The sequence below is a fragment of the Chiloscyllium punctatum genome, chromosome 26 (assembly GCF_047496795.1).
Source record: "Chiloscyllium punctatum isolate Juve2018m chromosome 26, sChiPun1.3, whole genome shotgun sequence".
Classification (NCBI taxonomy): Eukaryota; Metazoa; Chordata; class Chondrichthyes; order Orectolobiformes; family Hemiscylliidae; genus Chiloscyllium; species Chiloscyllium punctatum.
In genome coordinates, this window is record NC_092764.1 from 37,239,439 (window position 1) to 37,259,510 (window position 20,072).

The window sequence follows — 20,072 nt, forward strand, 5'->3', positions numbered from 1 at the left end:
TTGAGGGAGATAGCAAGTGTGTTTGAGGACTATTCTCTACAATTCATGAAAAATTTGTCAATCATAAAACAGTGAATGACCATTTTTAAATTCACTGTCTGTGTGCATCTCTGGCTGGAGCAGCATTTATTACTCAACTCTAATTGCCCAGAGAGCAGTTGAAAGTCAACAGTACTGGTGTGGATCTGGAGTCACGTGCAGGCCATGCCAGCTAAAGATGACTGATTTCCTTCCCTAACGTGAACTAAGTGTATTTCCCCCCCCCCCCCCCCCCAACAATCCACAATGACTTAACGGTCATCCTTACACCCAAAATTCCAGATTCTTTGAATTCGAATTCCACTATCTGCCATGTCAGAACATATAGTTGAGTTCCTGGAATAATAGTCTAGTGAAAATACAACTAGGTCATTGCCTCTCCAAAAACCTTTGGAGTTTTGATGATCTTGCTGCCTGTGACTGGAGATCATCTCATATGGCAGACTGGATTTATTTTTAACTCAAACAAAACCAAACTTTAAAAGTTAATCTAATTTTCCATTGATCCATACCAAATAGCCATACACATTATTTGTGTTTTGAGTTACACTGACTCAATGTCTATTTCTCTCTTTACAGCTCCAGCTGGTTCTGTTGTGTATTCACTGCATCTTGTTTTGATTTCAGGTTTCTAGCAGTATTTTATTTGTCAGTGCATATTTCAACAACTTACAACATGCAGTAATTTCAGACTACACCCACATAACTGAAATGAAGTACATCTTTATTATTGTACAGGCAATGAGGTTTGGACTAAATTTGGGAATTGCTTGAAAGGTAACTTTTTAAATTAAATTTCAGAATTGTTACCCACATAATAAAACAAAAAAGGCCAACTGCACACTCCCAGTAGGAAGTACATTGTGGTCCATAGAGTCTATGGACTGAAAATCTGTGTCTGCCAACAATTTTCCATAAATGCAGTCCCTAAAGATTAAAGTTAAAAAAGAACAACACTTCGGTGTGCAAAACAAGTTACATATTTCTTTTCTTGCACAAAATCCCCAATTTACATGTCATGTTTGTTTCTAATATTCCACATTGGAGCAGTTTAATTCAAACTTGATTGAAATGAAACTGCAAATATTTCCTCCATTTAGACATCAGGATTACCTGCACACAATTGTACTTGGCCTTAGGTGGCTGTTCTCAGAGTAGTGAGTGGGGTAATCAGAGAAATTGTTTGTCAAGGTGGTGTTCCGCCTTTTCAAAACGTCAGTCATGTGAATTTCCACACAACCACCCACCTATGCCTTCTAAACAGCATTCTGAACCAAGTTATCAAGAATATGTTATTTCCACCCACAGATATCAAACTATACAGAGAAAAACTCTCTCAGTAAACAAGGGGAAAAATATCAAATACATCCATCCATCCTCTGTCAGCATAGTTTTCTTGCTGTAATTCCCCATATTATTAAATTAAGTTTTTGGATGTTCAGAAGTCAGTAATCATCCTCTTCGTCAGAATCCATTACTCTTCTTCTGTTAAACTGAAACAAAGAAAGTATATGAAAAGTGTCAGTTTTTTCAAAACTCTGTGTGGTTTCTATATCCAGTTCAAATCCTATTAGTTCAATGCAGAGCGTTTATTTTATAATCACGTCGCTCTTCCAAATATTTAACTCCAAGCTCTACCTAAAGAGCAAATTTTGCTCTAAATTTTGAGATAATTTGGGGAGAGGAAAGTAGCTGCTAATCTAAAAGCTCTATTTCCCAACAAAGCATATTTAAGTAATGGGAGCAGCAAGATTAGTATCTGTTCACACAACAGTGCTCCAGCCTTTAAGAAAAATAATCCACGTGCTTACATTCCCTGAATCATGCAGATGTTTTAAGATCTATTTATGAAAAGCATTTTTTATTATTTCAAAGATTAGCAAAGATGAGCACTTCTATAATATTTTATTTTCCTAAATGATTAGTTAGTGGAGTTAAGCCCAGGAGACTTCCATATTATGAATAAAGCAGGAAGGTATCGCTGTATGGTAGACCTGTAACCAATACAATTGGCTCATTTGTCTCAGATGTTTGAGATACAGTCAAGAAAATTGCGCTCCTAATCAACCAAATAATATAACTTTTATTGGGGGAGTATTGGTGGGGGGGAAAGAGATCATATTTCTTTGGAAAATGGGCACTTTACAATTCAAGTCATGGTTTAAATTGCCTTTTTAGGTTGATAAATGGCATGTTTGGATTGTGTGGCTCATCATGCAGCATCTTAAAGGAATGTTATTTATCTCAATAGTGAGGTTTGGGCACATTTCAAATTCCTTTAGTAAAATTACAGGATGTTTTAGATCCTGGTCTATATCTTTTGATTTTAATTTTCAAATTGTCCAAAACAAACACTTTACACAATTTCATCAAAATAGCTAAAGCATCTATTTTACTTCCATTTTCAAAAGATGAATGCATCTGTAGCCCCACTACATTTCAAATTGAACCAGACTGTTTTGCTAAAACTGTAAGATAATAAAACAGATTTTTAAAGATTAAATATATTAGAGTTTAAATCATTAGGCAATACAACCCGAATATATCAGTTACAAATATCAGCAATTACCTTGACAATAGTTTGCTTTCCCGTTTGTTGGTTGACTTTCTCAAGGATTTCAATCAATTCTAATTCAGAAATCTAAAAACAAACAGTATAATAAGGTTTTCTACATTTGTCGTGAGGTCATGTCATATTTTGTGTTCATGATGTGTGAACTTAAAATAAATGAGGAACAAAACATTCCAGACAGCCACAACAACTGGCCTCATATTCTACTTAAGTTAGGATTTACTGTAAACTCAAACATTGAAAAATATTTAAAGTATTAATTAGCTTCTTCATCTCTCATCTGGTCATGGGGAACTTCCCAAGAAGCCTTTCCCACTTACATGTCTGAGCACAGCACTCAGAAATACCAGCGGTTTTGCGCAATCATTACTAGGTGGCTTTTTCTCAGTGGTCAGCATAGGCTGGGACAACTAGCCACAACTAGCCTCTTTATGGTATAATTAGAGAATGATAAGAATGAAACTGTATCCTACATTTCATGATCTACCATGATGGGATCAGCAGCTAGAATGATCAGAAACTAGAATCATTTTAGTTTGCTAAAGGTAACTGCAGTCAATTAAGACAAAAATAAAAACATTTTCTAAATGCATGAAAAACAGTAACATTAGAACATAACTAGGAGTATTAGAATAGGTGGCCTTTGAAGCTCTTTCTTCCATTCAATAAGGTCAAATCTAATGAACAGCCAGAAATCGTGTTACATATTGGCACCAATGATATAGCCAGGAAAAGGATCAAGGATATAAAAAGTGATTTCAGGGAGTTAGGATGGAAGCTGCAAAGCAGGACAAACAGAGTAGTGTTCTCTAGTTTAATACCGGTGCCACGAGATAGTGAGGGGAGGAACAGGGAGCGGACGCAGCTTAATATGTGGCTGCACAGCTGGTGTAGGAGGGAGGGCTTCAGATATGTAGATAATTGGGATGCCTTCTGGGGAAGGTGGGACCTGTACAAGAAGGACGGGTTGCATCTGAACTGAAAGAGGACCAATGTCCTGGGTGGAAGGTTTGCTCGAGTAGTTCGAGAGGGTTTAAACTAGTATGGCGGGGGGTGGGAACCTGAGCTGTATACCGGAGATGAGAGTTGATGAAGATTAGGAAATAGCAAGAGGTAGACCAGCTAGTGGGAAGGAACCAAGGGATTAGTTAAAGTGTGTTTGCTTTAACACAAGGAGTATCAGAAATAAAAGTGATGAACTTAGAGCATGGATCAGTATCTGGTGCTATGACGTTGTGGCCATAACAGAGACATAGGTTTCTCAGGGGCAGGAATGGTTGCTGGATGTTCCAGGGTTTAGAGCATTTAAAAAGAATAGGGAGGGGGGACAAAGTGTAGGGGGTGTAGCACTACTAATCAGAGAGGGTATCACAGCTACAGGAGCTTCCATTGTCAAGGAAGATCTGCTACTGAGTCAGTATGGATGGAAATTAGGAACAGCAAGGGAGCAGTCACCTCGTTAGGGGTTTACTACAGGCCTCCCCCAATAGCAGCAGGGAGATAGAAGAAAGCATAGGTCGGCAGATTTTGGAAAAGTGTGGACATAGTAGGGTTGTTGTAATGGGTGACTTTAACTTTCCCAATATTGATTGGAACCTCCTTCGAGCAGAAGATTTGAATGAAGCTGTTTTTGTAAGGTGTGTTCAGGAGGGTTTCCTAACTCAGAAGGTTGACAGGCCGACAAGGGGAGAGGCCATTCGAGAATTGGTGCTCGGAAACGAGCCGGGGCAGGTATCAGATCTTGTGGTGGGAGAGCATTTTGGAGATAGTGACCCCAACTGCCTCACATTCTACATAGCTATGGAGAAGGAGAGGATTAGGCAAAATGGGAGGAAAAGTTAATTGGGGAAGTGGAGACTGTTTAAGGAACAGTGATGAATAAATATGTCCCTCTGAGACAGGCAAGAAGTGGTAAGATAAAGGAACCTTGGATGACGAGAGCGGTGGAGCTTCTTGTCAAAAGGAAAAAGGTAGCTTACGTAATGTGGAGGAAGCTAGGGTCGAGCTCAGCTCTAGAGGATTACAGGCAGGCGAGGAAGGAGCTCAAAAATGGTCTGAGGAGAGCCAGGAGGGGGCAGGAGAAAGGCTTGGCAGAATGGATTAGGGAGAACACAAAGGCATTTTACACTTATGTGATGAATAAGAGAATGGTTAAAGAAAGAGTAGGGCCGATCAGGGATAGCATAGGGAATTTGTCTGTGGAGTCTGAGGAGGTACGGGAAGCCCTAAATGAGTTTTTTGCTTCTGTCTTTACGAAAGAAACAAACTTTGTAGTGAATGAAACCTTTGAAGAGCAGGTGTGCATGCTGGAATGGATAGAGATAGAGGAAGCTGATGTGCTGAAAATTTTGTCAAACATTAAGATTGACAAGTCACCAGCCCCGACCAGATTTGTCCTCAGCTGCTTTGGGAAACAAGAAATGCAATTGCTTCACCACTTGCGAAGATCTTTGCATCCTCGCTCTCCACTGGAGTCGTACCTGAGGACTGGAGAGAGGCAAATGTAATTCCTCTCTTCAAGAAAGGAAATAGGGAAATCCCCGGCAATTACAGACCAGTAAGTCTCACGTCGGTCGTCTGCAAGGTGTTAGAAAGGATTCTGAGGGATAGGATTTATGACCATCTGGAAAAGCATGGCTTGATTAAATGCAGCCAACACGGCTTTGTGAGGGGCAGGTCATGCCTCACAAACATTATCGAGTTCTTTGAGGATGTGACTAGAAAAATTGATGAGGGTCGAGCTGTGGATGTGGTGTATATGGACTTCAGCAAGGCATTTGATAAGGTTCCCCATGGTAGGCTCATTCAGAAGGTCAGGAGGAATGGGATACAGGGGAACTTAGCTGTCTAGATACAGAATTGGCTGGCCAACAGAAGACAGCGAGTGGTAGTAGAAGGAAAATATTCTGCCGGAAGTCAGTGATGAGTGGTGTTTTACAGGGTTCTGTCCTTGGGCCTCTACTGTTTGTAATTTTATTAATGACTTGGATGAGGGGATTGAAGGATGGGTCAGCAAGTTTGCAGACGACACAAAGGTTGGAGGTGTCGTTGACAGTATTGAGGGCTGTTGTAGGCTGCAGCGGGACATTGACAGGATGCAGAGATGGGCTGAGAGGTGGCAGATGGAGTTCAACCTGGATAAATGCGAGGAGATACATTTTGGAAGGTCGAATTTGAAAGCTGAGTACAGGATTAAGGATAGGATTCTTGGCAGTGTGGAGGAACAGAGGGATCTTGGTGTGCAGGTACATAGACCCCTAAAAGGGCCACCCAAGTGGACAGGGTTGTTAAGAAAGCATATGGTTTTGGCTTTCATTAACAGGGGGATTGAGTTTAAGAGTTGTGAGATCTTGTTGCAGCTCTATAAAACTTTGGTTAGACCGCACTTGGAATACTGCGTCCAGTTCTGGTCGACCTATTATAGGTAAGATGTGGATGCTTTGGAGAGGGTTCAGAGGAGGTTTACCAGGATGCTACCTGGAATGGAGGGCTTATCTTATGAAGAGAGGTTGACTGAGCTTGGACTTTTTTCATTGGAGAAAGGGAGGAGGAGAAGGGACCTAATTGAGGTATACAAGATAATGAAAGGCATAGATAGAGTCGATAGCCAGAGACTATTTCCCAGGGCAGAAATGACTAACACGAGGGGTCATAGATTTAAGCTGGTTGGAGGAAAGTATAGACGGGATGTCAGAGGCGGGTTCTTTACGCAGAGAGTTGTGAGACCATGGAATGTGTTGCCAGCAGCAGTTGTGGAAGCAAGGTCATTGGGGACATTTAAGAGACTACTGGACATGCATATGATCACAGAAATTTGAGGGTGCATACATGAGGATCAGTGGTCAGCACAACATCGTGGGCTGAAGGGCCTGTTCTGTACTGTGCTATATTCTATGTTAATCAACTCCGCCTTCCCACATTACCGTCACAATACTCAGTACTCAAAAGCTAATTAGATCAATTAACTCAATGCATCAGGCACTGAGAATTGTAGTGCATAACTCTACACAGTTAAAAAAAAGATTCTCATCAAACTCCTAAACGAGCTTATCTATGACCCCTTTCTAGACAGCCCAGCATCCACCCTGCCAAGTCCTTAATAATTTTGTCAGTTTCAACCTCTCATTCACCTGAATTCTAGGGAAAAAAAACTTTCATTGCTCAACCTCTCCTTAAAGAACAATCACCTCATCCAAGGAATCTAACAAACTTTACTGTACTTCCCCTGATGTGGGTCCATCCATCCTTGGGTAAGAAGACTGAAAATATACACAGCATTACATTTCACACTAATAACTGTTGTAAAACAATCCCTTTGTATCGTACTACATGCATTCTTAATTGCTTCCTATAGCTGCATGTTAATTTTTTTTAATAAGACAAAAATGATGAAAACTCAATTTTAATAGAGAGAAGCGCAGAAGTGATAATGCCTTACTTTTCCACCAAGCTGCCCAAACCTTGCCATCTGTATAAGGTAATTCTCCACCGATTTGGCTTTCTCAGGCTTCACCAGAGCCAAATTACTCACTGGAAATGAAAAAGTATAAAATGACATGAAGGACACAGGAAATATTTTAATGGAAGATTTCAGAAAAGGCCAACAAAAAGATACTTGCTAACCAAGGCATTTTGTAAAATCAGAATGCATCAATAATTTTAAAAAATTTCCCAATCATTATCCCACTTGCTGGATGAAAGGAAATGTATTCTTGCAATGCTGTGCAAGAAGTAATACAACAAATTGCTAGTTGGAAATGTTATTCACACTAAGCACTAAGGGTGCAAAACATCCATCTCACAACCCAGCAATTCATTTCACTTGAACTTCAAAGTTAAAAAAAAAACTACAGGTAAGTTTGCTTTTAGCATTTAATCACAGGAAATTTTAGTTAACCAGACAATTCTCACACAAGTTACTTACAAGACTAATCATTGAACTATGCCTTTTAAGAAAAAAAAACTATACACAATAAACAAGGGTATAATGCTAATTTTTCAATCATGAACAGTATATGGACACCACCAGATGAGCAACAATGAGTAAATGGTTCTTTTACTTTCATCACCTGATATCAAAACCCCAGTAATACTCAGTAGGACAGGCAGCGTCTGTGAAGAAAGGAACAGTTAACCTTTTGGTGTGATGACTTCTCATCAGAACTGGAGAAACTTCAAGATGTAACAGGTTTTAGGCAAGTACAGAGAAGGTCTGTGGCAAGATGAACAGCAGGAGAGATAAAACAAAAAATGCTGTGAACTAAGAGATGGCAATGAGACAAGCAAAGCAACAAAAAGCTGTTGAGGTGGTGAAAATGGAAATCACAGAATCATCATCAATAGCTGTTGCCTGCTAAAAGATTTACACAAAGGTTTTGAGCTGAAATTGTTGAACTGAACATTTAATCCTAAGGGCTATCAAGTGTCTGTTTGAAAGATGAGATGCTGCTTCCAAAGATCTTCAATGAAACAGTGCAGAATGCTGAGGTTAGTGAGAACGGAACAGAAAATCAGAATTGTTGGTGAGCAGCTCCAGATGATACTTAGGAATTATTGGCACACTCACAGGATTCACCCAATCTGTGTCTGACCCATCCAACCCTCTCCCATCCACTCAATGTACAGGAGGTCATACATAAATACTGAATGCAATACACTAAATTGAAATGATATGCAATTAGCACTTTCATCTGAAAAATACTTTTGGGATCATGGATGACAGAAAGTAAAGAGGTAAAATGCAAATATTGCATTTCTGATCTTGCCTGAGAGGATAGCTTGGCTGGGGTGCTCCTTTCAAATGCAAAGGGCACTGGAAAGGGAAGGAAGAGTTTGGTGGTGACAGCATGCAGGAGGTGGTGAAAATGAAGAGGACAAAATGTGGAATAGAAGGTGAAAATAAGGGAGACCAGACTGAGGTTTGGTGTGGTAAGGAAATTGAAGACCAGAAATTCAGGACATAGAATGGACGTTGCTAGAATCCTGTTAACAAAAGTGGAGGGAAACACACAGAACGTACTGGTTTGGAGGTGGGATTGACGAATTTGGATAAAGAAGCTGGAAAAAAATAGATTCTTTGAGGAAAGGGCATAGGATGAAGTATAGTTAAGACAGTTGTGGAAATGAGTGGTTTCTACTAGATGCTGGTTGATAGCCTATGCCTATCCCAACCCCTGAAATGGAGACAGAAAAGGGAAGAATCCAAAGTGGGTCACTAGAAAGCAAGGGCAGGATGGGAACTGAAAGCAACTTAAATTAAAGTTTCCAGTTCTGGACACCACAGGAAACACCACTGATACAACTGTCAATATATTCGAGAAAGAAATACAGAGATAAAATGCACCTTAGTAAGTCTGTACAACTTATATTCAAAGCTAAAGCAGGTCCAACCCAGGCCTGTACAGGTCCAACCACACCATTGATTGAGGATGCGAAAGGATTCAATAGACAAGCTATCCGAGTTCAGCATGGCAGAGGTGGTGGGGTGGACAGGACCAGTTGGGTCTCTATTTAAGAGAGAGATGGTATGCTTCAGACTCTTGTGCCTGGTGATGAAAGAACAAAGTGATTGGATGACCGGAAAAAGATGAAAAGGATGTGGATACAGCCAGAAAACTGGAAACCATTAAAGTAGCAGAGGATGTCAGAAGAGTTGGTCAGAAAAGTTGTAGAGAACAAGTAGAACCTAGACGTGAAGAAATCAGTTGTATGTGGCAAGAACAGAGCGAAATAATGACTTAACATAAACAACTGCATTGTGGATCTTGGGAAGGAGATAGAGGTAGAGTGAGCATTCATGTGGATCACCTCTCCATTGGGAAGAGGAAATGCAAATTGGGAGATTGCTTTACAACCACCTCTTCACACTGAAAACATCACCCTGAGCTTTTGGTCATCTGTCATTTTAATTCCAAACACTCTGAGTCTTCTGCCTCCTTCACTATTACAGTTAAGCTTAATTTAATGACAGGGAGCAGCACCTCATCTTTGAATTGTGGATATTATAGTTCCTGACACATCACTGCATTCAATAACAGCAGACCATAGTCTCTGCTCACATTTTTCGGGATAGCAGCAATTTGGCTGTGCCTTCCTCTGAAAACACCTTTTATTTCTTTGTTTCATTGTCATCGCCTTCCACTTTCACTATTATCATTTGGTCATGTCATCAATCCTGAATTCCACCATGCACCTGTTACGTGCTAAAAACATGATACATTTCTATTTTTCTCTAGTTCCAAGGAAAGGTTATCAAACTGAAATATTAACTCTGCTTTTCTCCACTGCCTGACCTGTCTTTATTTCATATTTCTAACATCAGCTGGATTTTGCTTCAGTATCAAATACCTATTTAATTTGTTCTTTGGCAGTTATATCATGTGCAAATGACCAGATTATAGAGACATTGGTAAACAAATTAACTGCTAGAACCATTAGTTATACATACTATCACTGCAACCACTAAACATATCCATTAATGGGATGAGAATTTTAACCAAGGTTTGAGGAATGGAAGCCAGTACAGCTCAATGAGTACCAGAGTACTGCATGTACTACACCAGTGTGTAAGATAGGAGAGAGGAAGCAGAGTTGTGGACAAATTAATGTGTCCAGTTGGTGGAGCACTGGTCGGCAGAATTCTTGAAGAGCTGAACCTGTAAATGACAAAGGCACAGCGTTTCAGCAACAAATGAGTTAAAGGAGAGACAGATGTGGAGGATACTGGAGACTGAGTTGGTGGCATTCGTAAAAGAGAGGATATGGAGTCAGAGGCTTAGTTTTGGTCAAATATATTGCTGGGGTTGTAAAGTGATAATGGAAGGAATAGCAGTTGAACTGGCAATGGTATGAATTTGTGATAGCGTTCAAAGTCAGTGGCCTTTGTCTTCCCAATGTTTAAATGGAGGAAATTGTAACCCATCCATAACTGGGCAGGGACAAGCTACGTGACGATACAGAGAACAAAAGGGTTCTGAGAAAATGTCCGAGAGGTTGAACTTGATATACAGAATACATGTGAAACATTAGTCTACATGTCTGGAGCACATTGCTAATCAGAGAATCAAGGAATCCCTACAGTGCGGAAAAAGGCCATTTGGACCATTGAATCTGCACTGACCTTTCGAAGAGCATCCCAACTAACTTCAGCCTGCTACCCTAGCCCCATGGCTACTCCATCTAGCCTGCATATCGCTGGACACTACAGATAATTTAGCATGGTCAATCCAGCTAATCTGCACATCTTTGGACTATGGTAGGAAACTAGAGCACTCAGAGAAAACCCACAACAACATGGGGAGAATGTGGAATCGAACCTGGCACTGTGAGGCAGCAGTGCTAACCACTGAGCTGCCCTTATGATTTAGACAAACATACAGAAGCAAAAGATTCTTTGTAAAATCCTGAAATAATGGAGCCGGGGCCAGGAGAGAGTTCCCTGCCAGAAACGCTTTGGCGCAAACAGATAGTAAAAGTGTAAACAGGCAGGAACAATACACCAAATTGGACAATAGAAAGGAAGCATTAACAAATTTCACCTACGTCAAAGATTATTAAATGGTTGAGAAGGATGAGAAAGAATAATGCACATATCAAAGGATTGCATTTATAACTTAAATTAGCTGGTTTGAGGGGCAACTTGATTGAAAAGACTCAAACACAAAGATAAAGGAAAGTTCAGCACAGATTTGAAAAGACAATGACATTGCAAAAGACAGGTATGCTCAAGTTGTAGCTGTAATTTGTGAAGATAGAGGATTAGAATATATTTTGCTTTTGATGATAGCCAATTTGTGAAGAAGGGGTCTGTATCAGAGGAGAGGAAACTATTACAATGACAAGAAAGAAGCCTAGAATGATCCTTAGGTGGTGTTTACTATCAGGAAAATTATAAAATGCAGAGCTTGAAGTGGCCAAATCATATAAAGCTTGGACTAATTCAATTTTGTCTGAGATCCAGTAAACCTGAGGAAGTGAAGATAGGCATCATACCAAACTGAATGTCCAGGATGAATAGGAGTAACAGTGCACTGGTCACAAGGATATCTGTTAATCTTTAAAGAGAATTAAGACAACTTATTCCGCAAAGGTGAATAAAGAAGAAAGTGGAGTCGAATGAAGGTAGGCCAATGTCAGGGATAAGAAGTACAAGGAAATGGTAAAGAATACCTGTCAGATTAGAAGGTTGAGATGGCTGTAAACATAAGACAGAGGGGATGGTTTTGATAAAACAGGAAGGCCATGGAATCAGAAAAGAAGGCAAGAGGAACAGAGATTAAGGATGAGTTTGATCAGTACAGAAGCTGAGGGAGGAAGATAAGATGAATATCTTGATGAGAAACTGAGAATGTGGGTCTTTTGTGTTGCTACTGCTTGCTGATTTTGACCAACAGAAAACTTTGATAATGTTTTTCATCTAGTGCCTGGAAATCATTCTGTTACACCAATCATTTTAAAGACCTTGCAGTCTAGTAAGTCACTTTCGACAATATTTTGCAATTTGAGTTGTAACATGCAGTCTTCTATTACTTACATCTAGCACGAGCAGATTGATCTAAGACCTGAGCAAGAATACTGTTCCTCATTTCTGACTCCCTGCAATCACAATTTATTCACAATAAGAAGGCATAAATGAAAAAATGCAACACTGCATTACTCCCAATAAAATCAAAAGCAAGAAAATATATAAGTTACTAAAGGAGGACTACAGCAGGCTTTTTACAGTAGAATCAAAATATGAACTTAAAATAATCAGAAAGGTCGGAATTAATGACACCTTCAATAGTAAACTCTGATAAAGAAACCAAATTTAAAAACAGGAAAGCACATCAATGACTGTGTAAACCCCTTTACATTGGGTGTGTTAAAACGTTAAATCAGACCAATTATTTCTCTAAGGGACCATAAAAGATAAATATGGAGGAAATGGCATTCATCCCATCTCACTCTTCCATGACCTCCTCCCCCTCACAGATCCCTTTTACAGGCAGACTTTTTTTGAAAACGTTCACTCGTTTACCCTTTCGCTGGGAGGTACAATTGGTAAATCAGGCAGTCTGTGTTTTCTTACCGCTGTTTCGCTTCTTGCTGGTTTTGCTGATCATCAGGTGCATCCTAAATTCAGATAAAATAAACATAATTAACAAATAGTGACATCTGATGCACAGATTCTGACTGATTTAACAAGTTGACAATTAATTATGATAACATGTCTAAGACATGATTATTGAAGAACCTTGCAATACCTCCGTTCGGTAATTGTGAGGGGAAAGATTAAAAGAGACCTAAGGGGCAACTTTTTCACACAGAGGGTGGTACGTGTATGGAATAAGCTGCTAGAGGAAGTCGTGGAGGCTGGTACAATTGTAACATTTAAGAGGCATTTGGATGGGTATATGAATAGGAAGGGTTTGGAGGGATATGGGCCGGGTTCTGGCAGGTGGGACTAGACTGGGTTGGGATGTCTGGTCAGCATGGATGGGTTGGACCGAAGAGTCTGTTTCCATGCTGTACATCTCTATGACTCTAAAGACCTGTCACATGAATGGAATGTTTTCATCTATCAAACAAATTGTAAATGGCAAAAATCAGTAACTGATAGTCAGACAGAGGCAAATCAAAATACATGGGGCACTGCACCCCAAAAGTCCATGAATTGCCCATGAAAATTAATTTGCAAAACAACAAGGGAAATGTCATTCATATAAACAGGATAGAAGGAAATAGTGAAGAGTTTGCTTCTGTAATCACAGGCTATTCAATCCTGTGCTGGCTATTGATTTGCTCATGACTGAACTTATCAGCAGCAAAGGTGGGAGGGAAAGAGCCCACGCTGGACAAGCAGTGACCTATTTGAAAAGTCAGTGGTGATTGAGCACCTTCTACTGGGAGCCGATAGTGTTGCACCATTCAGGAGCCAAGGTTGGGAAGACTGGGAGAAGAGTTCCTTCGGCAAGATCCAGGAATTCTGTCTGTTGGGTCTAAAGTGTGGCGGGGGGCTTGCTACAGCAGTGTTCAGGGAGGAAGAAGGTGACTCTAAGAGTGGAATAGAGGAAGAGAAGAGAGAAGGAAGCTGCAAGAGAGACGTGGGGATTAAAAAGGCTCAAAGGATAAATGAGAGGGTTGGGAAATGGAGTTTCCAAGGAAAGGCTTTAAAGGAAACAGAACAGCTTTAAACCTGTTGACAAACAAATACTCAGGTAACTGGGATCCAAGAAAAATTTAAAACACCAACATAATAAATTCCTTGAACATGAATATGGAAACTCCAGGATTGTGTAAATTTAGGAGTCACTATTCTTGGAAAAAATGTAGTGGATGCTACTGTAATATACACTTAATTGTTAAATCTACATCCAAGATTAACATCCAAAATTGCTTAATTAAAACATTCCAGCTTCATTCAAGTACAATGGAGATGCATTGGCTGGGACCTCACCAGTCTATGCAAGATGTATTTTGGGTAATGGCTTTTCATGTGTAGAAGTGTTTGTCAGCTCTTTTGGAAAAACCTTTATTAGTTTACACCTGTTGTCTTGCAGCAATTTAAATACTGCTATGTCTCAGAAATTATTGCTTTCTTTGAGATTCACTACTCAGAGAAGAAATTTCTCATCTTAACGAGGAGTTGATAATTAGATATCAATTAATTATTCAAATTCACTTTTGTCTGCTTCCAAGTATCAACACAAATACAAAAATCATGGTTGCTATGTGACAGCATCACTTAATAAATAACTGAGTTACAGTAAATGAAAAAGTAGCCATTAAAACCCTGGAAACACTCAAAAACATATTCTGGGATTTTTGAAAGGACCCAGTAATATTAGGAGATATGGCAAGTTGATTATTATTTCAAATGTTCTGGTTGTTTTACGTGGAATGTTGTTGATTGTCTCAGCTGCTTTGGTGGAATCTGTCAAAGCCGTCAAATGTGAGCAGTTTTCAGTTTCCGTTCTGAAGAAGGGTTACTGGACTTGAAATGTTAATGCTCATCTTCTCTCCACTGATGCAGCCATACCTACTAGGTTTCTCCAGAAACTTGTTTTTGTTTGTTTCAGATCTCTATCAACCATAGTTCTTTATTTTATTTCAAGGTAGGGTGTTGGATGTGGATTGGCCTGAAGTCTCTTCAATAAGATGAAAGCCCTTCATAAAAATGTCAGATTTGTGCTAACAGGCAGGAAAAAATTATTAAGGAAGAGCTGTGTAAATGTAATAACATTGTGTTAATAAAGCGTGGCAGAGGTGTGCATTCTACTGACTGCCCTCTTCACTTGCTCCTTTTGAAATGCGACAAAACGAGTCTAACATGTTTTAAATAGTGCCTCAGCATTATATTTTAACATAAGCTTATTCACAGAATAAGGATTTTGCTTTCCATGTGAGACATGCCAGGCCAGAAATTTTTACCCTTTGGTTTTTGTCTATTCTTAAGATCCAAAGCCAACCAAGAACCATTTTCCTGTCTACAACAACTAATATATCAACTCCTAGTCATGAGATTCTGACAAAGGGTTATTAAGCTGAAACATTAATTTGTTTCCTACCATAAAATTTGCCTGATTTGCTGAGTGTTTCCAGTATTTTATATTTCCACAAGCCATTCCAGACACCTGATTGTTTCATCCCTATATGTACACATAGAAGAGAGTTTAGGTTGACTAGCTAGCAGCAACATAAATTTGATCATTAAAAGGTGGACTTGTGTTGACTGTTAGGGGCTTTTATCTTCCCTAGTGGGTCTTTGTAAGGTAAGTGACGAAGCAAACTGTCTAGCATACTACAGCCATTTACATTTCTTCAGGCATTTCTTCCTTAGCACAAGTCCTTGAATGATTCATTGTTGAGACAATGTATTTTGACAGCAAAACATTAAGTATAAACACAACTAAAACTGCCAACAATTCTGAGTTTAACAGTTTTGTTTCACTGTGTATTGTAAACATTCTAACAATCTGGTCATAAAATCAGATCATAGTAAATGTCTGGTGGTAGTGAACATGTGACAACTTGAGCATTTCTTGGCTGCCTTTACAAGGGTAAGTCAGCTGGCATCTTTGCTGTAGACAGTAACCAAACTTCTTTCCAGCATGACAAGGGGGGAACCAGAGAGAGACAGCCCTCCTCTGGCAGATTAACGTTCTCTATCTCAGAGATGGTCACAGGTCAGATGTTGACAGAATATTATTCAGCAAAGAGTTAAAATAAAAGCATAGGGAAAGGTGAGTGAAATATAACTGACAAATATGCAGCTAACCAAGACGTGAGGGGAGTTCCAGACCATCTGTGCCTCAGCATAAGGTCAGGGAGCTCCCCCTGCACAGCCTCGCCAGCTCCCAGACAGGGGTGAAGGGGAATACGGCCCACGACAGCGGCCAGATCACCAGGCTCCCGGGGGGTGAACTCGGCCTCCACACTCTGCACCAAATGGTTCACGGCCGAGCGGCCTTACCCCGCGTTGTGCCTGTAGCTCAGCGAGTCTCTGCCGCCGAATCATTTCCAACTCCTGATCCTCCATCGTTAAAGACCTCCGTTCGGTTTTAAAAAAATGCACAAACACGCCGACAACCAAATTACCGCAGCGCGGCCAACGGGAACTCTCAGAACAGCGCCACCAGCGGAATCTGATTTAACTACAGCATCCTCCACCGACAGCGCCACCAGCGGAATCTGATTTAACTACAGCATCCTCCAACGACAGCGCCACCAGCGGAATCTGATTTAACTATAGCACCCTTCACCGACTGCGCCAGCAGCGGAACTTGACCTAACTATAGCACCTTCCATCGACAGCGCCACCAGCGGGACCTGACTTAACTACAGCCCCCTCCACTGACAATGCCCCTGGAGGAATCTGATTGAGTTGGAAATGCCCCAACTACCAGCATAATTTGTACTGCACTGAAACTTGTAGAAAGGAAGAGTTCCATTTATAGCAGAGTTTCTCAAATCTTTTCTTATTGTGACCCATTGGAAGGCTGGATATTTTTGCAACTGCTCAGTGGGATCAGAGAGAACCAGCATGGCTCGTGGTCGTAGGTGTCTACATCGATAAAGACTCTTTGGCTACTCTAATCCAATTTTCCACCCTTTGGTCCATAGATTTGCATGGCCTGGCTTTGCAAGTTCACATCTAAATACTATTTACATGTTGTGTGTCTGTCTCTACAACCCCACCAGACAGTGAGTTCCCAATTCCCTCGAAGTAAAAAAAAACTTAAGATTCCCTTTAAACCTCCTGTCCCTCACTGAAAATCTATGTTTTGGTCATTGATCACTCCGCTGGAGGCAGAATTTACTTCCTGTCTACTTTGCCTATGCCCCTCAGAATCTTATACATTTCAATCATGTCTTTCTCAGTTTCCTCTGCTATCCAATCTCTCTTCATAACAAACTCTCCAGTCTAGGCAACATCCTGGTAAATTTTCTCTGCACTCTTTCCATTGCTATCATATTCTACCTTTGATGTAGATTCCACAGCTGCGTACAATACTTTAGCAGTGGCCTAACCAACCTTTCTTCAGTATTGTTTCAACACAAGAATCAGTTCATAGAGTGCAGCAGGCCAGGCAGCATCCAAGGAGCAGGAGAATCGACGTTTCGGGCATAAGCCCTTCTTCAGGAATGAGCCTCATGGAATGTTTATTAAAAAAAATTCGTTGGAATACCAGATGATTTCTTGTTTCAGAATTATGCATATTTACACAGCAAATTAAATGGATTATCCAACCCATTCTAGTGATGTCCCAATAATATTGGAGTAGTTTTCATTCAATTAAATTCAGGTGGGGCACTGAACCTCGCTGTCTACATCCTGTCCTTTAAACAATTCTTAAAACTGAACTCTAGTAGGATGTGAGGAAAGTTTCAGGCTATGGGTTTTCTGTCCTTATTTTGTTGCATATGAAGCTTGTAGTGTCAAATTGTTGTCTGATGATTGCTCCTCTGAAGATCCTTGGGACACTTGCTAAATCTAAGTACTTATATAAATGCATAATCAAACTACTGAGGATTCTATAATTCTGGAATAATAAAAATGCTGGAAAATCTCAGCAAGTCAGACAGCAGAGCTGATCAACTTGAAACATTAACCGTTTCTTGCCACAGTTGCTGACAAACAAAGAGTCATAAAGATGTACAGCATGGAAACAGACCCTTTGGTCCAACCCGTCCTTGCCGACCAGATATCCCAACCCAATCTCGTCCCACCTGCCAGTACCCAGCCCATATCCCTCCAAACCCTTCTTATTCATATACCCATCCAAATACCCCTTAAATATTGCAATAGTACGAGCCTCCACGACTTCTTCTGGCAGCTCATTCCATACATGTACCACCTTTTGTGTGAAAAAGTTGCCCCTTAGGTCTCTTTTATATCTTTCCCCTTTCACCCTAAACCTATGCTGTCTAGTTCTGGATTCCCTGACCCTATCCACGCCCCTCATAATTTTGTAAACCTCTATAAGGTCACCCCTCAGCCTCCGACACTCCAGGGAAAAACAGCCCCAGCCTGTTCAGCCTCTCCCTATAGCTCAAATTCTCCAACCCTGGCAACTACCTTGCAAATCTTTTCTGACACCTTTCAAGTTTCACAACATCATTCCGATAGGAAGGAGACCAGAATTGCATGCAATATTCCAACAGTGGCCCAACCAATGTCCTGTACAGCTGCAACATGACCTCCCAACTCCTGTTCTCAATACTCTGACCAATAAAGGAAAGCAAACCAAACGCCTTCTTCAGTATCCTATCTACCTGCAACTCCACTTTCAAGGAGCTATGAACCTGCACTCCACCTGCTGAGTATTTGCATTTCTTTTCTATATCAATAGAAATACAAATTATTGTTCATTCTATTGCTTCCCTGCCTTCAGCATTTTTTTGGAAAGACTGTTAGCAGTTTGCCACTTGGAACAATAGCAGAGAGAAATCAATCTTGCTTTTTGAGCACTTGGAGGGGAATTGAGAATCTCTGGGAAGAGATATGAACAGCTTAGTATTTTCTGTAAGAGCTAAGTTAATGTAATTTAGTTTAGTGATTGCTAGGTTCTGAAGCGGCTAAGCCCAACACAGCTGTGTTTGTTATAATTTTGATGTTATGTAGAGCCACGGGGGTCATAAATTTCTCTTCGTATCAGGAGATAGTACTCTTCTGTCATTGTAAACATCTCAAGAATTTTGGGTGGCAGGCTGTACTGGGGCTCAGCTCTCACTGCCCTGAAGATGAGTCTGCTACATGACGTGCAAGTGGACATAGGCCCCAAAAATCCTTAGCTAGGTGCTTTGAGGCATTCAGCAGCTTTGTTATACAGTTAAACCTTCTGACCATTTCAAAAGTCCCTCACCCATCTCTTCACCCTTACCTTCCCTCATGGTCATCATTAACCCATCAGCTGCCTCCCACCATCCACTTTATGTACAGAACTCACTAGCCATACTGTAGCGGTTGGAAGTCATTCATAAGCCCATAAAATTTTAAGTAAATAAAATGACTTCAGAATTGTCATATTTCAAATGAATACATAAAAGCACAGTGGAAAAAAAAAACATATGGTTATTGTACCAGACTACCCCTTGAATAGTGTGAAATGCACTTTACCTTTTTATCCATTAGATTATGTTGTGCCCAAATCCAAATTTGTTCACAGTTCCAGAACGGAAACCCACAAATCATTAAGCTCTTAAGTAAGGAGCAATGAACTAAGCCCTTGGTTATTCACTATCCCTTGTGGATACTCATCTTACCCAAACTCAAATGATGCTTTGTTATTACTTTAAGCCAGTCTAACAAGACTTCCTTGAATTAACAAAAGAATGAGTTTACGATTTACAAAATGAGAAATAACATAAAGTGTAGAACTAAGAGTCCAAAAACATAAAAGTAAAAAATAAAATTATTCGTATTAGTTTCTGATTTGTTCATAAAGAACAGATAAGACGAAGTACTGTCTGTTACTTGATGGTACTCGTAGTGTTGACACTGACAGTTGACCAATCAGTTTCGAGATCCATGGTTTTTCAGGTTAGTTGAAATTCTGTTCTTCTCACTCCTTTCCTTAGTGACTAAATCCACATTCACTAAGATGGCATTTTGCTGCGTTTTACCTGCGTTGCAGGGGTTGTTTAAAATGACTATTCTTAAAACTGGCCCTTGCAGCATTCTAGCCCTGAAACGATGATGTCTGGCTAATATAGATAGACTAGTGTTTCATTCAGCTTTTAATCCTGTGTTTTTGTACTCCTTGTAACATGTTTGCAAAAGGTGTCTTTCTGCTGAGCAGTCAGACCCCTCCCCATCTCTTGTTATGTTCCCCTGTTTGAAGTTTCCCTCAGTTTACAAGCGAGACATTCCATGGGTTTCACAGGACTTTGCTAGTCACTGAATTTATATTCACCTTTTTAAAAAATGTGTAGCAGTTCATTTTTTTGAGAAGAAAAATACAAAAAATAAGACAGCACA

General features: G+C 40.2%; 1 protein-coding gene across 1 annotated transcript; it reads right to left on the reverse strand.

Moving 5' to 3' along the window:
* Positions 1-742: 742 nt before the first annotated feature.
* Positions 743-16,241, reverse strand: pdcd5 (programmed cell death 5). The gene is made up of 6 exons (XM_072596155.1): positions 16,065-16,241; positions 12,681-12,724; positions 12,144-12,205; positions 7,050-7,141; positions 2,609-2,680; positions 743-1,532 (listed from the first exon to the last, which is right to left on the reverse strand). The coding sequence occupies exons 1-6, from the start codon at positions 16,128-16,130 to the stop codon at positions 1,485-1,487; spliced, it is 384 nt and encodes a 127-aa protein (XP_072452256.1). The 5' UTR covers positions 16,131-16,241; the 3' UTR covers positions 743-1,484.
* Between the last annotated feature and the right edge of the window lie 3,831 nt (positions 16,242-20,072).